At 42.7% G+C, this 17,102-nt stretch overlaps 1 protein-coding gene across 1 annotated transcript; it reads right to left on the bottom strand.

Annotated features, from left to right (window-relative positions):
- Nucleotides 1–580: 580 nt before the first annotated feature.
- On the bottom strand, nucleotides 581–16,864 carry LOC104077381 (laminin subunit beta-4-like; the record flags this gene model as incomplete). Its single annotated transcript, XM_009578600.1, has 13 exons — nucleotides 581–720; nucleotides 2,182–2,335; nucleotides 3,369–3,545; nucleotides 3,794–3,932; nucleotides 4,537–4,744; nucleotides 6,586–6,730; nucleotides 8,313–8,516; nucleotides 9,410–9,615; nucleotides 12,748–12,908; nucleotides 13,277–13,652; nucleotides 14,006–14,102; nucleotides 15,324–15,544; nucleotides 16,640–16,864. Coding segments are annotated over 13 exons (2,453 nt in total), but the record flags the coding sequence as incomplete, so codon positions are not given.
- Between the last annotated feature and the right edge of the window lie 238 nt (nucleotides 16,865–17,102).

Here is a 17,102-nt window from a genome sequence, read left to right as displayed (position 1 = left end):
TAGGGGGACCCCTACATGGTCAGGGATTCCTGGTGACCCCCCTACTCTGTCCCAGCGAAGAGACGGGGGATGGAGGAGTGACGGTACCCTGGGCACGCTGCCGGTTGTCAGCAGGGATGACTACAGAAGCCCACAGCCCTTCATCTGCATCGCCCCGTCCCGGTCTGTGCAGCCCCGTGTGGGGTCGTGGCACAGCCACAGGTTATTGTAGGGTTCAGCGGAAGACACAGGGTGTTGGGAGTCTCTGAGGCAGTTACCTGTAGTTCTCTGAGCAATCCTCCTTTTGCATTTCCAGCCCCTTACAAGGAGAAGCCCTGGGCTGTGGGCAGGAGTCTATTTTAGAGCTCCCTCAAAGACTGCATCCCAATTACTTTATCAGCTGGTTTATTAAAAGGTATTTTCTATTTCCATATAAACTCAGCTGGACAAAAAAAACAAGAGAAAGTTACATTATTCACTGTGCCAAAATACTATATGCACTTTCAGATGAATTTGCAGAGACAGCCCTCTGTGCTGGGAAGCTCAGAGGTGGGAAGCATGAACACTTCAGTTGCACTTCACCTGATGGTCTGTTCAGACCCTAACTTTTGCATGTTGCATACTTGCTTTCCTGCTCCATGATTTCATTTTTAATGGCTATCACTTGTTCTTCTAGTTGTCTCAGTTGCTCTGCCTTGTCTTGTTTGGTTTGACTCAGGTCCTGAAGCTTCTTCTCCAAATCTGGAAGAACAGAGACATGCAATGATGCTCATATTTGTGGTGTAAGTAAAATCCAGGGATTAACAGCATTTCTAGAGGCAATAAGCCCATTTCAAATGGGGAATGTTATATATGCAACTGGAGGGAAAAGTATGGCTTCTGGATTGCGAGAGAAACATGACAGCCTTAAAGAAATTAATTTCTCAGCATGTGCTTTTGTCCATCAGCTAGGATGGGGCAGGACGTGGAGCTCTTAAAGGAGTTGGCTTAAATGGAAACACTCAGAGGAACAGTGTGTCCACCGATGTGCGTAAAGCCTAGACAATTCGGGTGTAATGGGCTTAGGTCTCCATCATTTACAGGAGTGTTTCCGCCGGTCCCTGTGAAGCTACACCAGTGTAAACATAGTGGTAATCAGTCAAAAACACATTATTCACTGCCTGTTTCACTTATTATCTGGGCATTTGGAGTGATTGGGATGCTCTTAATGCTTTTCCTCGAGGTATCTGCTCGAAGTATTTATTTGGGTCCTGTCCTGAAGAATTTGCTCCCAGGATGGAGTTTCTGCTTCTGTTTTGCTGATGTTACACGGTATTTTTGGACGCTGAGCCTGGCAGGATCTGAGGCCCAAGGATTCCCAGTGGAAATGCCCAGACCTTCACTACAAGCAGAATTAGGTCCCCTGTGTGCAATTACATGAGAGGTACTATTCTGTTTTGGTGACCCTCTAAACCCAGCCAAGAGGCTGTGTGAGGAGCGGTGCCGCAGCAGCCGCGGTCTCCGCTACGCGCGACCCCTCTGCCTCCTGGCCGCAGCCCCACAGGTCCAGGGCACATCAGCTTCAATCTCCATGGCAGTGCACGTGGGAGATGACACCAGCGTGTGGACTGACGTGACCGAGGCGTGTACTTCAGCCCTGCTGCCTGCGGTGGGACACAGATGTTTCTCTATGTGTTCGAACAAGCCAGTATTTGTACCTGGTTTGTTCTGCCATTGCTCAGAGATAATGTCTGAAGGGGAACAGGTACGGACTGATGAAAAACAGCTACCCTGCAGCTCTCTAACACGAGCCATCACTCAGGTAATGTAAGAACAGACAGAACGCAGAGGAAGATTTAAGGTCCAAATGCCCAAAGCAAGTGAATAAATCAAAGCTCCCAGCTAAATCTGCAGCCAAGCTTTATGCAGATTTTGCACTTGTCCTGCTTTTAAACTGTCTGAATCAAATCATTGCAAGTCTGTGTGGACACTTCTTAAACTCTTCTTATAGCAACCAATTTATGTCAGAAAAAGTACATGAGCCAAATCAATTTAACTGCTTTTAAACTGTTTGGGTAGCTTCAAGCAGGGATTTTCACCAGTTAAATTGTTTTAAACCTGATTTCAGGTGAACCTAGTCTGTTAGTGTCTGTGGGCAAGGACTTCAGTTTAAATCATGACTGTCACAGTTTTCACCGCTCGCTATGGAAGTGAGAACATCACCTGTTATTCTTTTAATTTTTTTTTCAGTCTCTTCAGCCAGTTTTTCTGCTTCTTCTTTCAGCTGCTTCACTTTTTCTAGTGTTACTTTTGGAGGTCCTCGGGCTTTTAGCTTTTCTTGAAGAATGGTGTACTTTCTGTTAATGTCAGCAAATTCCTGACAAAACAAAAAGCCATTACTTGGTTTAAAAGCATCTCATAATTAATCTGGTGTACCAAAGGAAATTTTTATACCTTTTTTGAATATCCTCTTTGAACAAAACTTTAAATCTCTCATTCTCTTAAATCATAAAAAAAAAAAAAATCCATGAGTGTATATTAAACAATGCTTTGCAAAACCTGATAAAAATCAATTAAACTGCCAGTGGAGCAATGTAAAGTGTGAAGGGAGGGCGAGGATGTGAAGAAAATACAATTTAAGATTTTTAAAGCTTATGCTGTTTTTACTTCTTTTGATAGGACTTTTCTGTAAATTTCATTTTTGCTATGAGGCTTAATTCAAATGTAATGAATTACCTGCAGCATCTTTTTTTTTTTTTTACTACATTTTTGGCTGTAGTAATATTTACTGGCTAACTCCATTTCATGCCGATTTAGATTGCTGCCGAGGCTGCAGTTTAGATTTCTACTAGCTTTCTTATAACTTGGAAGCTTGGTCATGTTCCAAGCTTGTGCTGTGGGTGCCTGGTTCTCCTTGCAATTTTAGCAAATTTCTAGCTGCCTCAATGCATTCTCAAAAATTGGAGCTACTGAAAAACACCTGGCCAACCAAAAATTCCAAGTAACTCCCACAGCAGTTTTCTCTGAAGGAGGATGGCATGGGATGAATGGCCAGGCTGCTTCCATCACTCACGTATTTTAATATCTGGTTTTGTGATTTGTTCTGTTGTGTTTACTGGTGCCCATGGTGACTACAAGTCTTATACACAGCGCAAGGAAAAACGTCACGGAGTAGCCAGAGAAATGTGTATGTTTTCTTTCATTCAAGCAAACAGAAGTGTTATTTGCCAGAAGCCTTAAAATAAGAAAGAAATTATTCTTAAGCTGTGGCATTTTACACTGCATGGCATAAGGAAAACGTTAACACAGTTTTGAGGAGAGCAGGGCAACACAATTACACTTCTGAATGAAAAATACTATCAAACACGGAGGGAATTTTTTTTCCCTTAATACATGGCAGAAAGGCTTACATTATCAATGTTCTGGGCTTGCTTGTGTGCTGCTTCTGCCCCTGCTCTTGCCTTTGTAGCTTCATTCTTGTTCATCAGCATTTTTGCCTGCAATGTGGCAATTTCATCTTCCATCTCAGACTGTTTTGCTGACAAGTCATTTAGTTCGTCATTTGTCTTGTTCATTTGGTTCTCAGCCTAAAACAGAGCAATTGAAGGCTGTGGTTTCGTACGCAATGTCCATCCAGCTTGCAGAACGTGGTAATGAGGGAGATTAATGTCAACTGATTAAGAAGAGGAGACCCTTAAACATTATGGAATCGGTGTCATATCTGCGCTACATTCTGGTTTTATTTATTTAAGTTTACATTAAGGAAACTTCAAGATGAAGTATCTTTTTCTAAAATGTATGTAGTAAATAAATTAAAAGATTTACAGTGAGATACCTGTGAGATTTGTGTTTTGATGCCTCGTATCTCTTCATTTAACTTTATGAAGGTGTTTTTGGAGTGTCCTTGGGACTTCACAACATTTTTTAGTTTATTATTGATTTCATCCACAGGCGGAAGAGCTTTAGCTGCTTTGCTAAAATGGAAAAATAGAAGCGTGTGTAGTATCATGGTGTGGAGAGCAAAGCAAGCACACGTTTCAAATACACCCATGCTTACATGCAGGAATGTTCCCTCGAGTCTAATGACAACCGTTAAAATTGTGGTTTGTAAGTTGGCAAAGCAAAACCTCACTGCGGGACCTTGTGTGGGAGCACACGAGCTGCTGTATTAAAGGTGAGGCTGGATGCTGCCTGGTGGTGCACTGCTAGTAAGGAAAGCTCGTTTATGGGTGAACATACTTTCTCTATCCCCGTTTTAAACCTCCCAGTGAACCAGATGTAAGGATCCACTAGGTCCACCATGGAAGTACGTAGCTGCCTTGGCCTCTTTGACTCAGCAGGCGAAGAGCCAAGAGCTGGTGGGAGCTGCCTCCTTGCAGCACGTCGGTTCCCGCAGCGTGAGCGATCGTGGCTCGTTCCTGCTGGAGAGACCCTGTGGAAATTGCAAGCTGAAATCTGCTGTCATCTGAGCTTTCCCTCCAGTGTTACCAGATACTGCCTGGGGTATGGAGCAGTCCTACTGTGCACAGGGCCACTCCAGCTGGAGTTAGCACATCAGTAGGAGAGTACCCTACTCACTCGGCTTCTTGTGCCTCCACCAGCAGCGTCTGAGCTTCCTCCCTTTTTCTGTTTCTCTTGCGCTCATTCAGTTTGTACTTCTCACAAGGGTTCATAATGCTCCTGATTTTACCAAGCATCCCTGTGAACTCTCGTGGAGTCAGGGGAAGGTTTATTTGCAGAACATAATTTGCCACCTTCTCAATGTCTTCTGGAGGTGCGCTCTCATCTGCAACAGAAATGGAGCTGAGGGTTTCCTGAAGTGGCTCCTTCCCCCCAGTGAAATGTAAATGATCATTATGGCTGCCTACCCTTTGAGTTATGTGGCAGAATGAAGCTGACAGGCACAGCAAGGGGGTAAGAGAATTATCTCCAACATTTTGTAATTTAATACTATGCTTCCAGGTACTGCTGTTAGTGTTGTCAGAACTGGCTAAAATGAGGATTTGAATCCACTTTGAACTGGGTTATTAAAATTCTGATGTAGAACTGAGCCCGTGGAAGGTTTTAAATCGGTGCACGGCACAGCTAGATGTGTCAGAGCCCGTTTCTCCCTTGGCCCCCAGATCAAAGAGGCGCTGGAGAGACTGGGGTGTGAATGGAGCTTTCCAAGCCGGCTGGTGGGTGTAATCCCTTCCCTGGAGCCGCTACAATATTGAGAAAGCAGTTCCTTCGCTGGTTAATGAGAAAGGCTAAGCTACAGAGGGAACTTGGGTCAGACTCAGATAGGATGGGAATTTACAGTAGACAAAATGTATTTTGACAACACCTCTTACAAATGATCTCGTCTTAGTTCTTTGGTAAGAGGCAGAGGCACACGGAGTTAGAGTAGTCAATGCAGTGACTACTCTAACTAATGCAGTGAAGTCTCATCATCACGTCTGTTTTCTGCTCACTTCCCTTTATAGAAAAGACCTTGGGTTATAAAAGAGTTGAAACATATTAAATGTTTGTGCTAATGCTCCAAAGTAACTCACCAAGAATTAAATAGAAGGTGTTTACTGTGCAAACAGTAGTGCATTCCTGAAAGCTATTTTCTGCAGAAATACATTCTAAAACTATGTCAATGTAGAGTACAGCAGATTTAATGTAACTGTGCGCATCTCAGCTGTTACAGTTCTTAAACTTCAATTTACAAAACAAAAATTTATGAAAAAATGCTTTTGTAATTGTTAGTAAATGCCGTATGTCTACTAAGAAACATAAAAGAAGAGCTAAAGGTGGAATTTTCAATTGCTATCAAATAAAAATCTGAGAATCTTAAGGGCTTAAATGGAGTTTTTCTTCCAATTCAATAAAATAACTTACATATTCCTCAACAAAGGAAGTCCTCTGTTCTCTGCCCTTGCTCCCATTTGGATGTAGAGGTATGAATGCCAAAGGACTGCCAACATGCAATCCTTAGAAACTTATGAGATCAGCTACATTCAAGAGATTAAAAAAATCCAAATCCTACCACATTTGAACTCCTTTGATCTGGTAAAAAAACTTAGGATCCTTTTCTTACAGCATTTTTCTGTAATTGCGAGGGTAGAAAAAGTTTTAGGGTATATATGGTTGTTTTGTTATTTTTTATGAGAGCTGTGAAGTTCTACCAGAATCCTTTGATTCCTTGAGTTACAGCTTTACGGAGACGACAGAGCAGTATGTGTCCTAATTCCCACGCTCCCTACGGAGAGCCTCTATTTATGGGCCTGGAAGAAGGGGGTGGAATAACAATTTGAGGATGCATTGGACATGCCTGGACATTATATATTGTATGAAATTATGTTAGTAGTCCTTTACTCAGATAAACCAGGAGCTGAGGGAATTACTTGCATGCTTCACATTAAGCAAATTAATAAAAGATGACAATTAGAACGTAACAGACCTATTGGAAAAGTAATACAAAGTACTGTCACATGGGAGAAAGAAGCACTAGAAAAAAGGGATTGAAAAAGATTGCGCAGATCAGGAGGTAGACAAGAAATTTGATGTGTATACAGCTAGACCATTTTCTAGCCATGTATTATGTTATATTGTATTGGAATATATATTAAAAATTAGTCAAAAAGAACTTTGCATATTTACCTAACAAGAAGTCTTTTACTTTTCGGATGAACTCCTTAGTGATCTCTTGGTCAACTTCAATTTGATTCTTAGCTGTCTCCAGTTGCCCATTAAATTGTGAGCCTTTCAACTTGCTGTCTTCTGCCATTTTTCTAATGCTTTCAACCTGGAAATATTATTAGAAATAGCAGTGCCATTTTCTGGAGGTTATCTATCATTGCTTGGCAAGTTGAGCTCTGACACAAAAATAATTTTGATCCAAGCCTCAGCTGGAATTGCTTGATGTGGCTTTGAAAAGTAGTAGGAGACTCCTTTGGGGAACTCCAGAAGTTGCTACATCATGGCCTTCATCTGGCCTCAGAAAAAGCTTAAATCAAGCATTTTTTTCTCTCTGCAACCACTGCTAAACCACAGGCCCTTCTGTTTCTAAAAGAAGATGCTGACTATTATTTTCTATTGCTGTATTGCAGCACGTCAGTGATCAGATTCAGTACAGAAAAGGCACATAATTTCATTTGCCTTTTCACATTGGACTTGCTGTTAAAAATATACCTAAGAAGACACAAATAAAGAAGGTAGAGTTTAAGGCTTGTCTTTAAAAGTTACATTTTGCCATTAAATTAGTATTCTTGATCATTTAAATGAGAGCTTTAGATTCACCATCAAATGCCAACAGTATTTTGCTTTGCTGGGGGCTATGCTTTGCTTTAATGAAATCTATAGGTACTGCCTCTCTGGTCTGTGGAGGGAAGAGATTCGCTGTTCCCCCATGCAACAATAAAAACAGTGATGTTTTTACTTTTGAAACATCTCAAAATACTTCACACATGTTATCATAGAGCTGCTTGAAGCTTGTGAGTGCCAAAGGCAATGTCCCAGCAGCCTGGTTCTTGCCGCCTCAGTACGGGATGCCTTTCACTGCTGCCCCTCTGTGTCCTGGGGCCCAGGCATGTGCCCCGATTGCTCATTTCTAAACCCGTTAGCTGTGATGCAGCGTGTCGCGTGTACTTTAAAAGGAGGAAATGGATGCCCAGGCACCCTGCAGGGATAGGACAAAGCCACAGCAGAATGACATTTCTGTTGGAAAATGTGTTTTGCCTGTAATGGTAACAGGCATCATCTCTGATTGCTAATGAGAACAAACTGTCTTTCCTGGTGTTTTGGGATTTGTCTGTTCTGTTTCCTTTGCACATGCTGCATTGGCCACACATTGCTTGAGTTATTTTCACTGCTACTGTGCAGTACAGCCGATTACTTGATGCCCTTCTAAACATCACCGGGAGCAGAAAAGCTTTGGCTTGAAATTATTCGCAAAAATTCTTCAATGGCAAACATAAGAGTAATATGAAGTTGTATAAATTGAGCTTAATGCTATGCACAGCAGTAATCCCACTGCAATAAGCATGGGCCATACTCAGGCTACTAAGTACCCTTTGAATCTTTCCCGATAAAAATGTAGACAATACTAGCCTGATGCCACCAACTTCCATAGGCACAGGGCACCATGACCCATGAGATCTTGGCAGCAGAGGAAGAGGAAGGCATACCTACAGCAACAGTCCCTTGGTGGGACTGGCACCTAATACTGCCAGTACTGAACCATGGTAGGTCTATGGTGTTGGGACAGAGTCTATCACTACGTCACTGCTCTTTGTCCAAGGAGCAGGTGAGTTTTTATAGATTTGGGACCTCCCAAATCTCATCCTCCATCCATTTCACTGAATAAACGTAGGTTTGATATACACCACCTGATTCTCAGGTTCCCGTAACTGAGTAGTCAAGTTACTTAGCAACACAGCAGTCTCCTCAGCTTTTCTGAAGGCATCAGTGGAGAGAGGAAGAGCTCCGCTGCAGTTTGGGCCACCACACTGCCTGAGTCGGTGACTGTCCCGGCACAAAGCTCCCCCGCAGGCTGCTGTGACACAAGGCTGGTCTCCTGGCACACCACAGATCTGCAATAAGGAAGATGCTTATGTCAGGACTCCTCTGGGGGCCTGAGATACACTCCTGGGGGAAGGAAGATGTTTGACGTCACATGAACATTGAACTTTCTATGGGATTTTCCTGAAGAGACGGTGGTCTGGTCTCTTCAACGATGCGTGTCCTGCCGGTTACAGGTCCCCCTTCCCTGACGTGAAGAAGGCAATGGCAGCCCATGGCTTTGAGCCCATCCTTGCAGGAGCCATTTGTTGGGCTCCATGTGTTGCACTAAGACCCTTGCTTCACTCCTCTATGGCAAAAGGGCTGAAACTGTCCCCTGGCCATATACAGCCCATAGGTCAATGGCTTGTTCTAAAGCATTCAGATCACGTCTCACAAAACATGGTACCATGTATAGCCCTCCATATAGTTTGACACAGATGTTGAGACTAAAGGCCTAGATGGATGATCTCTTCCAGTTCTGGCAGTGTTGGCTGAAGGTGCCATCAGCTATTCACTGCTGCCCCACAGAAGGACAGAAATCCCTTCGTCTCCCATGGGTGATGCAAAGGATATGTGAGCACTCCCCATCCACTCCAGGGCAAAAATGCTCTGCTCAGTTTAAGCCACTGATGGAGGAGGTTGGGCTTAATCTTTCTGAATTTACACGAAGTCCTCTTGAGACTAGAGAGTGCTTCAACAGTTCCTTGTGCTGGGCCTGCCCTGGAAGCAATAGCTTCCAGGAGCATAGTAATAACCACAGCTGAGGAGTGCAGCTGTTTCTGACATGACTGCACGTCTGTGCCAGGAAAGTGTCGTTTTCCAGATTTAAAATGCACGTAAGTACTCTTTTAAAATAAAAACTACTAACAGTATCAAAAAAGAGGTTTTTGTTTAGCTCCCATTCAAAATCCACAGCGCCTACCTTTTCATTCAAGTTTTGGATGTTGGGGCTCTTGATCATCTTGAGCTGCTCCAGCACGTTGCTTTCTTTCAAGGCCTGATGTCCCAACACAGCGAGCGCGTGGTTCCTGGTGTACTCTGAGTATCTTACGATAGGGGTTGTCCCACTGATCTTCCGCTCTGCCAGCAATGATACTTCAAAGTGTTTCCTAATGTTGCTGATGGCCTCTATAGCAACAGAAATAGTACCGACTGCATTTTGGTTGTATTTAGTTCATGTATTTACTTGAATTCTGGATAAATGGTGAGTGACAGGTGATTCAGTTTGTTGTCACTGGTGTTTGATTTGGGACAGCAGAGAGGGACAGGAGCTGTCAAGCTTTTTAATCCTTTACTCAGCCAGCTGCCAAACAGGAATCGTTATTGATACCCATGAAACCTGCTAAAACAGATGGAAATACAGTGGATCCCATGTCATTCTTCAGAGTCCAAGGTGTATGAGAAACCAATGGAAGATACAAAAGTATGAAGGGGATCCCATTAGTGACACAAACTGCTACGGATCTGCATTCATCAGTAGCTCATGCATTGCTGTTGTTATTGATTTGATAAAGCTCCTGTCATTTATGCTGTTTTGAAGCTTAGGCAGGAGAACTGTTTCTGCCAGTTGTAAAACCTATGAAATGATCAGCTCGCTGATTGTGAGTCAGGAAGGCATTTGTCCTGTCTCTGTTCAGCATAGCACCCAAAAGTTAAATGGTCTGCTGAACTGAGGCCAAAATTTAGATTAAAATGGGAATTTATGAGTTTTCTTTGGCTCTGGAAAATCCAATTTCAGGGTTGATGCATTAAAAAAAAAAGCATTTCCATGATAAATTTGTAGGCCAGGCAAAAAATACTCTCCAGCAAGTCTTTCTTGTTTGCTTAGTGTAAGCTTTCCCTTAAGCAGACTCAAAAGGGTTGGAGAATATTACATTTTTTGCAGATTAGTAGCCTAAGGAAAGGACTCAGGCCTTTTGCAAAACACATAATTTAAAGCTGCTGCTGTCGAGGCTTCCCGGATATCCAGAGAACCAAAAGTTTTCCCCAAATCCCCAGGCAGAAGTATGTGCAATGAGCCAGAACTGATGTGTCGGCAGTGGAAAAGAATTAGAGGTCATTGATTAACATCCCTCTTTGTGCTGGTAACCGATCAGTTACTGGTTGAAGTCAAGGACAAGGCACTTGTCAAGTCCTGTGTGCTTTGAATCAGGCACTGAAGTCCTTGGCCTTGCTTTCATTGAAGCTGAACAATGTTTAGTTATCATGTGGAACCAGGGATATTTATTTTATCTTGTAACTCTTGGAAACAATGTACAGTTTAAAGCTAGCTCCTAATGCAAAATACCTGGCAAGAGGCTGCTGTAACTCCAGAGACTGTTTTCTGTGCAACAGTTCCATCGCAGGAATATTTTACAGTGGTTCAGCTCTCCATTAAGTGGCCCAAATGTGTTTTGCATGCTTGGTTTGTGATGGAGCTGTAGAGCTTCCAAGTTCCTTTACGTTAAACACAGCGTCTTCGCACAGGCTTGATTTACAGCCTAGGAAGCCGTACTCACTGCATTACCATACCACAGTGGCTGCAAAGCCAGGGGCCCAGGCTGGAAAGCCATAATTTAATGAGATCTCATAAACTGCAAACATTCTTTTAAGGACACTTGTGTCTTGTTTTTTCCAGTTATTTTAATTCATCATTAGATATCGACATTTCCAGGTCAGCCAGCTGAATGTATGCCTGTGAGGAAGTCTCTGAGTCCTGAATTCTTGTTCGCTTAATCCTCTGCAAAGAGAGGTAGGTAGGAGCCCATTCTCCACGTGTGTCTAGAGCACAAGTGCCAAATGTACCCCAGATGGGGTACATGGCCATATCCTGCTCTACCCCACTTGCTTGGGCCAGCAAAAGAGAGAGAGGAAAAAGCAGACAGAGCAATACCTAGATATGCTGCTGGTCCTGAAATGAAGATGGGGTGAGGGAGCCAGGCTTTCTCCTGGATATCAGAGAAACTGGTTATCTTGAGGGAAACGTTATTTCTGTGCTGTTAGATGCTTGGTAGCAAGACCAATGAATATTTGTGGCCGTGACCAGAAATTCAGCTTAAATTCAAGGTCTTCCCCTCCCCACACCCCCGTGTCCTTTTTATAGGACTGTTTATCCGTCTCCTGAGGCCAAAAGACGAAGCGGGTTTGGAATGTGACCAGACAGCATCATGGATGCTTCAGCTGTGCATCCACTGACCTCCCTGGGATTTATTGTTTCTTTGCCTTCCTGCCTTTCTCAGAGTCTGCACAAGACTGAGTTGAATTGGGAAGCGGAGCCTGGGAGAGCTGTGCTGACCGCTCGTGCAGGGACCCCAGGGGAAGAGCCGGCCCCGGGGGCACTGCCAAGTACAACAGGGCAGGGGAGCCCTAAAGCTTAATTAATCCCTCTTTTCCCCTTCTTCCTTTCCCTTGGCTTGTATTCTGTTGACTTTTCCTTCTTTGTTTTCGATCTTATCTAGGCCAATCTTTTTCTCACCTGAACGAAACACAGAGGAACTGTAAATGGGAGTGCATTGCCTGTAGCTTGTGTCTTCTGTGGTGCGCACCTTATCTTCTGGGGGTTCGTACCTTGGCAGCTGTCTCTTTGGAGAGTTTACTGCTGACAATCTCCTGCCACTGTGGATGATCTAGCATCTGTTTGAGATCCCCGACTGATACGTCCTCATCTTTCTCCAGAAACCAGTCTGTGGCATTGTCATTACTGCTATTAGCAGCTGATGGAGACTATACTTAGCTCAAGTACAGATGGTGTAATTCTTTCAAAAATGCCAAGGAACTCAGTTCTGACTTCACATTTTTTGATGATGGAGAGCTAGTTCCTTACCACATAAAGTCACGTATTTTCCCATGGGAACACTAAGAAGTTGCACTATGACTCTTTGCTTAATTAAACAAACCATTGCTGTACAATATTCTTTAAGTATTGCTAAGAGCAAGAGGAGTCAGAAGTGGGGAAAAAATCCTTTGCTGTTCTACTGTATGATCTGTGAGTCTATACTGTGAAACTGGGTAGCTTTTAAATCTTGATGTAAACATTGGGATTCATGAGACTTCTGACTGATGTGACCCTGGCACATGCATCTGAAATTTAGAATGCTAGAAATCATGGCATTTTAAGATAAAAACGAGTTTGGAATGTTGTTAGTATTTACATTTTTACATTACAATAGGAAGCTAAACTCTAGGGACCTTTGAAATGTTGTACGGTTCGATAGTGAGAAAAACATTCCAAAATTTCACAGAAAATGTTCGCCTATTTCAATTAATTGCTGGCTGCCTTACCTTTGAAGTTCAAGTAATGAAAACTTTGATGCAGATGTATTTTCTGTTGTAGAAGTTCATACACTAGGTCAGCTTCTTCCCCAATGTCTTCTATGTTCTTGTTAAGGTCAGGAAACTCATACAGCGTGCCGTGAAGGGGATCCATTTGTGCAACTTTTTGTCTGCAAGGGAGATGGCAGTTATGCAGAAGTCAGACTGGATTTTTCTTAAACTAGAACTGAGATACACAATACTTTAGAGGACAAGAGATAAATATCTAAATGAGCAGAAACATTTACTTGTATTGGCTTATTTAGAAAACCCTGAGGATGAACTGGAAAATTCCAGCATTTAAGTATATGTCTGTGGGAGACAGATAATATAGATAAGGATTATTTTGTTCACAGATCTATTGAAAACAGTGACTTAGTAGTCCAGCTTCTATGTGCTGATCAGAAGCGGGACTCAATGTGTAGGGATGCCTGGTGGAGCCTGGGGGAAGACTGCTTTCTCAGCCAAGGGATTTTTTCAGGAGCAGCCGAGCCCTTACTGAACGTAGCCCTGAAAATCCTTGATGCCTGGGAGGGCCCGCAGTGAAAGAACAGGATGTCTCAAAATTCTTTCAATTTCAGAAATGGCATCTTCAAAGGCTTTGAAGCGCATGTCACAGCTGGGCATTCGTCCTCCTTTATCTTCAAGATTTGCAGCAAACCTCATTAATCCCTGAACAGTCTGAGCGAGGGCAGTAATTTCAGTGTCCCACTGATCAAAACAAAGATGACACTGACGGCAAGAGGGAAAGTCTTTCTCAAAGCCACGGCCACACTGGTCGCAGAACCGGCCGGTGACGCCAGCGCGGCAGTTACATGCGCCAGTGGCTTTGTCACACTTGGGCTGGCTGGTTCCCTCTGGGTTACACTCGCACGCTGCAAGAAAGGGACAGCAAGTTATATCCAGTTGTTCCTTTTCCATGGGATTAACGTATGCAAAAGGTACAATCGTGCATTTCAAGACAATAAAAGCAAACCGGTGTTTGAGTTAGAGCAAAGGGGACTGCCTGGCTAATGGCTCTTCTTCATCTCTAACGTCCGTGGTCCATCATAATCATAGAAGGAACAATATAGGTAAATAATATAAACACTTTTATCCGTCTCATACACACAAATGTATGAAAGCCTGCTTCTCTACATGTATGTCCCATCTCCCCTATCAATATAAAAGGTAACCGTTTCTTTTGAGGCAGTTTCTAATCCAGTTGTCCCCACTTAGTAATACTTACAAATGCAATGCGTCTGGGGATTGCCGAAGTAATTTTCCTCACATTCATCGCAACATCTTCCGCTGTAACCTCGCTTACATGGACACTGGCCTGTAAGCTGTGAAGACAGTTAGGATTAAGTAACTTCCTGCAGAGTCATATGGTGCATATACATTGGGTTTCTTTTTCTCCCTGTGACTTATGTCATAGAGCTGTATGGGGACTGCAGTGACAGTGCTTGCACATGGTCTTTGAACACTGTGGTTTATACAGTATTGGCCCACCTTTCCCATTTTGCTTCTGAAGGTTGTGAAAACGAAATGGACTTTGAGAGGTGGCTTTACTTCACTAATATGAAAGATTTTGTGTGTTCCAGTCTACAGATGCTCTTTGAGAACTCATCCTCTGACTATGATCTGAGAGAGCATTCTTTTCCTTTGCAAAACAGATTAATTTCTTATTTTTGCTGGAGCAAAGTACTCATCTTAACATTTCAACTTTTAACTACATGATATATTAGCTGTAACTGAAAACCTCGAGGGTACATTATGCACATTGCCCTAGAAAATTTATTTTGGAATTCAGCTATTAAATTAAACCACAGGGAATTACAGCTCTGATAACTGGTACAGCTCAGAAAAGCAGTAGTAGCTCTTTAAGGTTAAGAGCTACATTTGCTAGGAAAAATAATAAATCCACTAAATAAACTGGAACAAACAGAAAGTGTATTGAAAGGAAAACGTGAATGCACATTAGCAAGAGCTTGGGATAAGCTCCTGGTGCTCTGAAGTCAATAGCAAAATTGCTGTTGACTCCATGGGACCACAATTTCACCTCTCTATTCTGAAACGCTGTTTTATTTTTTCTACATTCTAGCCTGAAGAAGTGCATAGGAATTAAAGATGAGAAGAGGTACTCTAGCAGTCTGATAGATGAGGCATGATTAATGTAATTGCCACAGCTGCTACTGTATGAAAATAAACACTTAAAAAAATACTCGTAAGATTTTTGGGTCCAAGCCTGGATTTCCTTCTTCCCTCTACGTATACTTACGAGGCAGTTTTTTCCTATGTGACATTTTCTTACCAAGTATTTCTAAGATCCACTTGACAAAGAAACACACAGGCAAAGAGAAATTGCTTACAAGCAGAGCCACATTATCAGAATAGCATGTTTGATATAACGACTCAAAGTGTGATCGCACCAACTGCAAACTTCCAAAGACTTCTTGCTTTCAGGGAGCACGACAAAAAACTATCTTTATTTATAAGAGGGTCCCCGCTATGCCATGCCAAAACACCACCACCCTGGTTCCCAGAAAGCAGAGTAATTTTCTTGCCTGGTTGCACTGGTTGCTTTGGGAGTTTTTTGGATCACAGTCACAGATCTGACATCCTTTTCCACTAGCCAGGTCCCAGTAGCCAGAGGCACACTGGTCACATGTGGCACCCACCACGTTGGGCAGGCAAGGGCAAGCTCCCGTGGCTGGGTCACACAGACAGGCTGCGTCCCCCCCCGGGCACATGGCACGGTGAACACCCACAGGATTGCACGTGCACCCTGGAAAAAGAAGGGCAATTACTACAGCAAACAATAATATAGGCAGTTGATGGACAATCAGAGCTGTATATAAAGCCCATGCTGTAGGTTTACTTCTAATATGCTTGAATACATTTTTAATCTCATACAGTTTACCTATCCTTCTGTTGTAGCTTATATATTGCTTTGAGCAAACTTACTGGAAACTTTCAGTACTTTTAATACAGGCACAAAAAAATGCAGGCATAGATAATTTTGAATCTTATTAGAATGAAATGTTAAATATGTTGGATAAGGAGAAGCTGGTTTACAGTAGGCACTATCCAGCGTGGGAAACCAAGTAAGCCAAGTAAGATAAGAAGCCTTCCTTTTGAGGAGCCAAAAGTTCTTGCTTAACCATTTCTAACAGACATCTTCCAAGAATAAATGAGGAATGAGCTTGAACTGTATTTTAGAGACTCCTAGAAAAAGAGTTTCTTGAAAATACCTGTGTTTGTACCTGGCCTGTAGAAATTAGACCCTCAGTCAGGCACATTTGTGAAAATAGTCTTTGAGAAACATTGGGAAGAAACTTATGCCCTGTGTTTTCTTACACTCCTGCCTTTCTGTTAAAAGTGCCAAGTTATTGACAGGGTCCTCATGGAGTCTGTTAAATTGCCTGAACAGTCTCATTCTAGCCACTTAATGAAAACAACTGGTAAGGCAGGGAGCTCAGCAAGGGATGATCTGGTTAACTGAGCATTGCCTGTTGGCACAAGCCAGCAACATGGATAAAAAATTATCTTTGATTCCTTTACTTTTGATTCCTTCCTGAATAGGCTGAATGCACATTTATTTTTCTAACAGAGTACTGATTTCGTTTCACAAATGAGTATGTCCTAGGAGTGAAATTCAGTATGAGATTTAGTGAGACCTGGATGACAAAGAATTTAGTAGGTGCCATATTAATAGTTATTTGTATCACTGGATCGAAATGTATTTGGTACTCTCATATTTTGCTCCATTCATCTGCTTTAATTTTACTGTCTCTCCAAGGGCTAACTTCTCCCCATAGCCTAATTTCTTTAAAACTTTTCTTGGTGGAAATACACAGTTTCAGTGCTGTTGCTTACTTACTTCGACAGTTTTGATTGAGGGCTGAGCCAAAATACCCTGGTTTGCAGAACTGGCAGTTTGTTCCATGGGTGTTGTGTAAACACTTGGTGCATTCCCCGGTGACCCTGTTACAGGACTCTGGGTCCGTCACATCGATGTTGTTGTTGCAGGGACATGGTGCACAGTCAAGCCTGGGGCTGCCTGGGTTTTTGTAGAACCCGCTAGGACACTCGTCACACTGATTGCCTGTCGGGGAGGAAGGTAGAAATATTTGCTGGCTGATGGGAATTCAAGTGAAACACGTAATTTCCAGTAATACTGTTAAAAGATTCAGACTCTCTGTTCAAATGCACATTTCCAATGGAAAATATCCACCTGTTTGAGACTGTTGCCCTTTAATCCTAATGATCAGTTTAAATTACATCTCCCACACTGAAATCTGATGGAAACGCGCTCTCCTCATCCCAAGTCATTTTTACCAAGG

Source organism: Fulmarus glacialis, unplaced genomic scaffold (genome assembly GCF_000690835.1).
Source record: "Fulmarus glacialis isolate BGI_N327 unplaced genomic scaffold, ASM69083v1 Scaffold51555, whole genome shotgun sequence".
In the NCBI taxonomy this organism is placed as follows: Eukaryota; Metazoa; Chordata; class Aves; order Procellariiformes; family Procellariidae; genus Fulmarus; species Fulmarus glacialis.
This window is presented reverse-complemented; position numbering and strand designations above follow the sequence as displayed.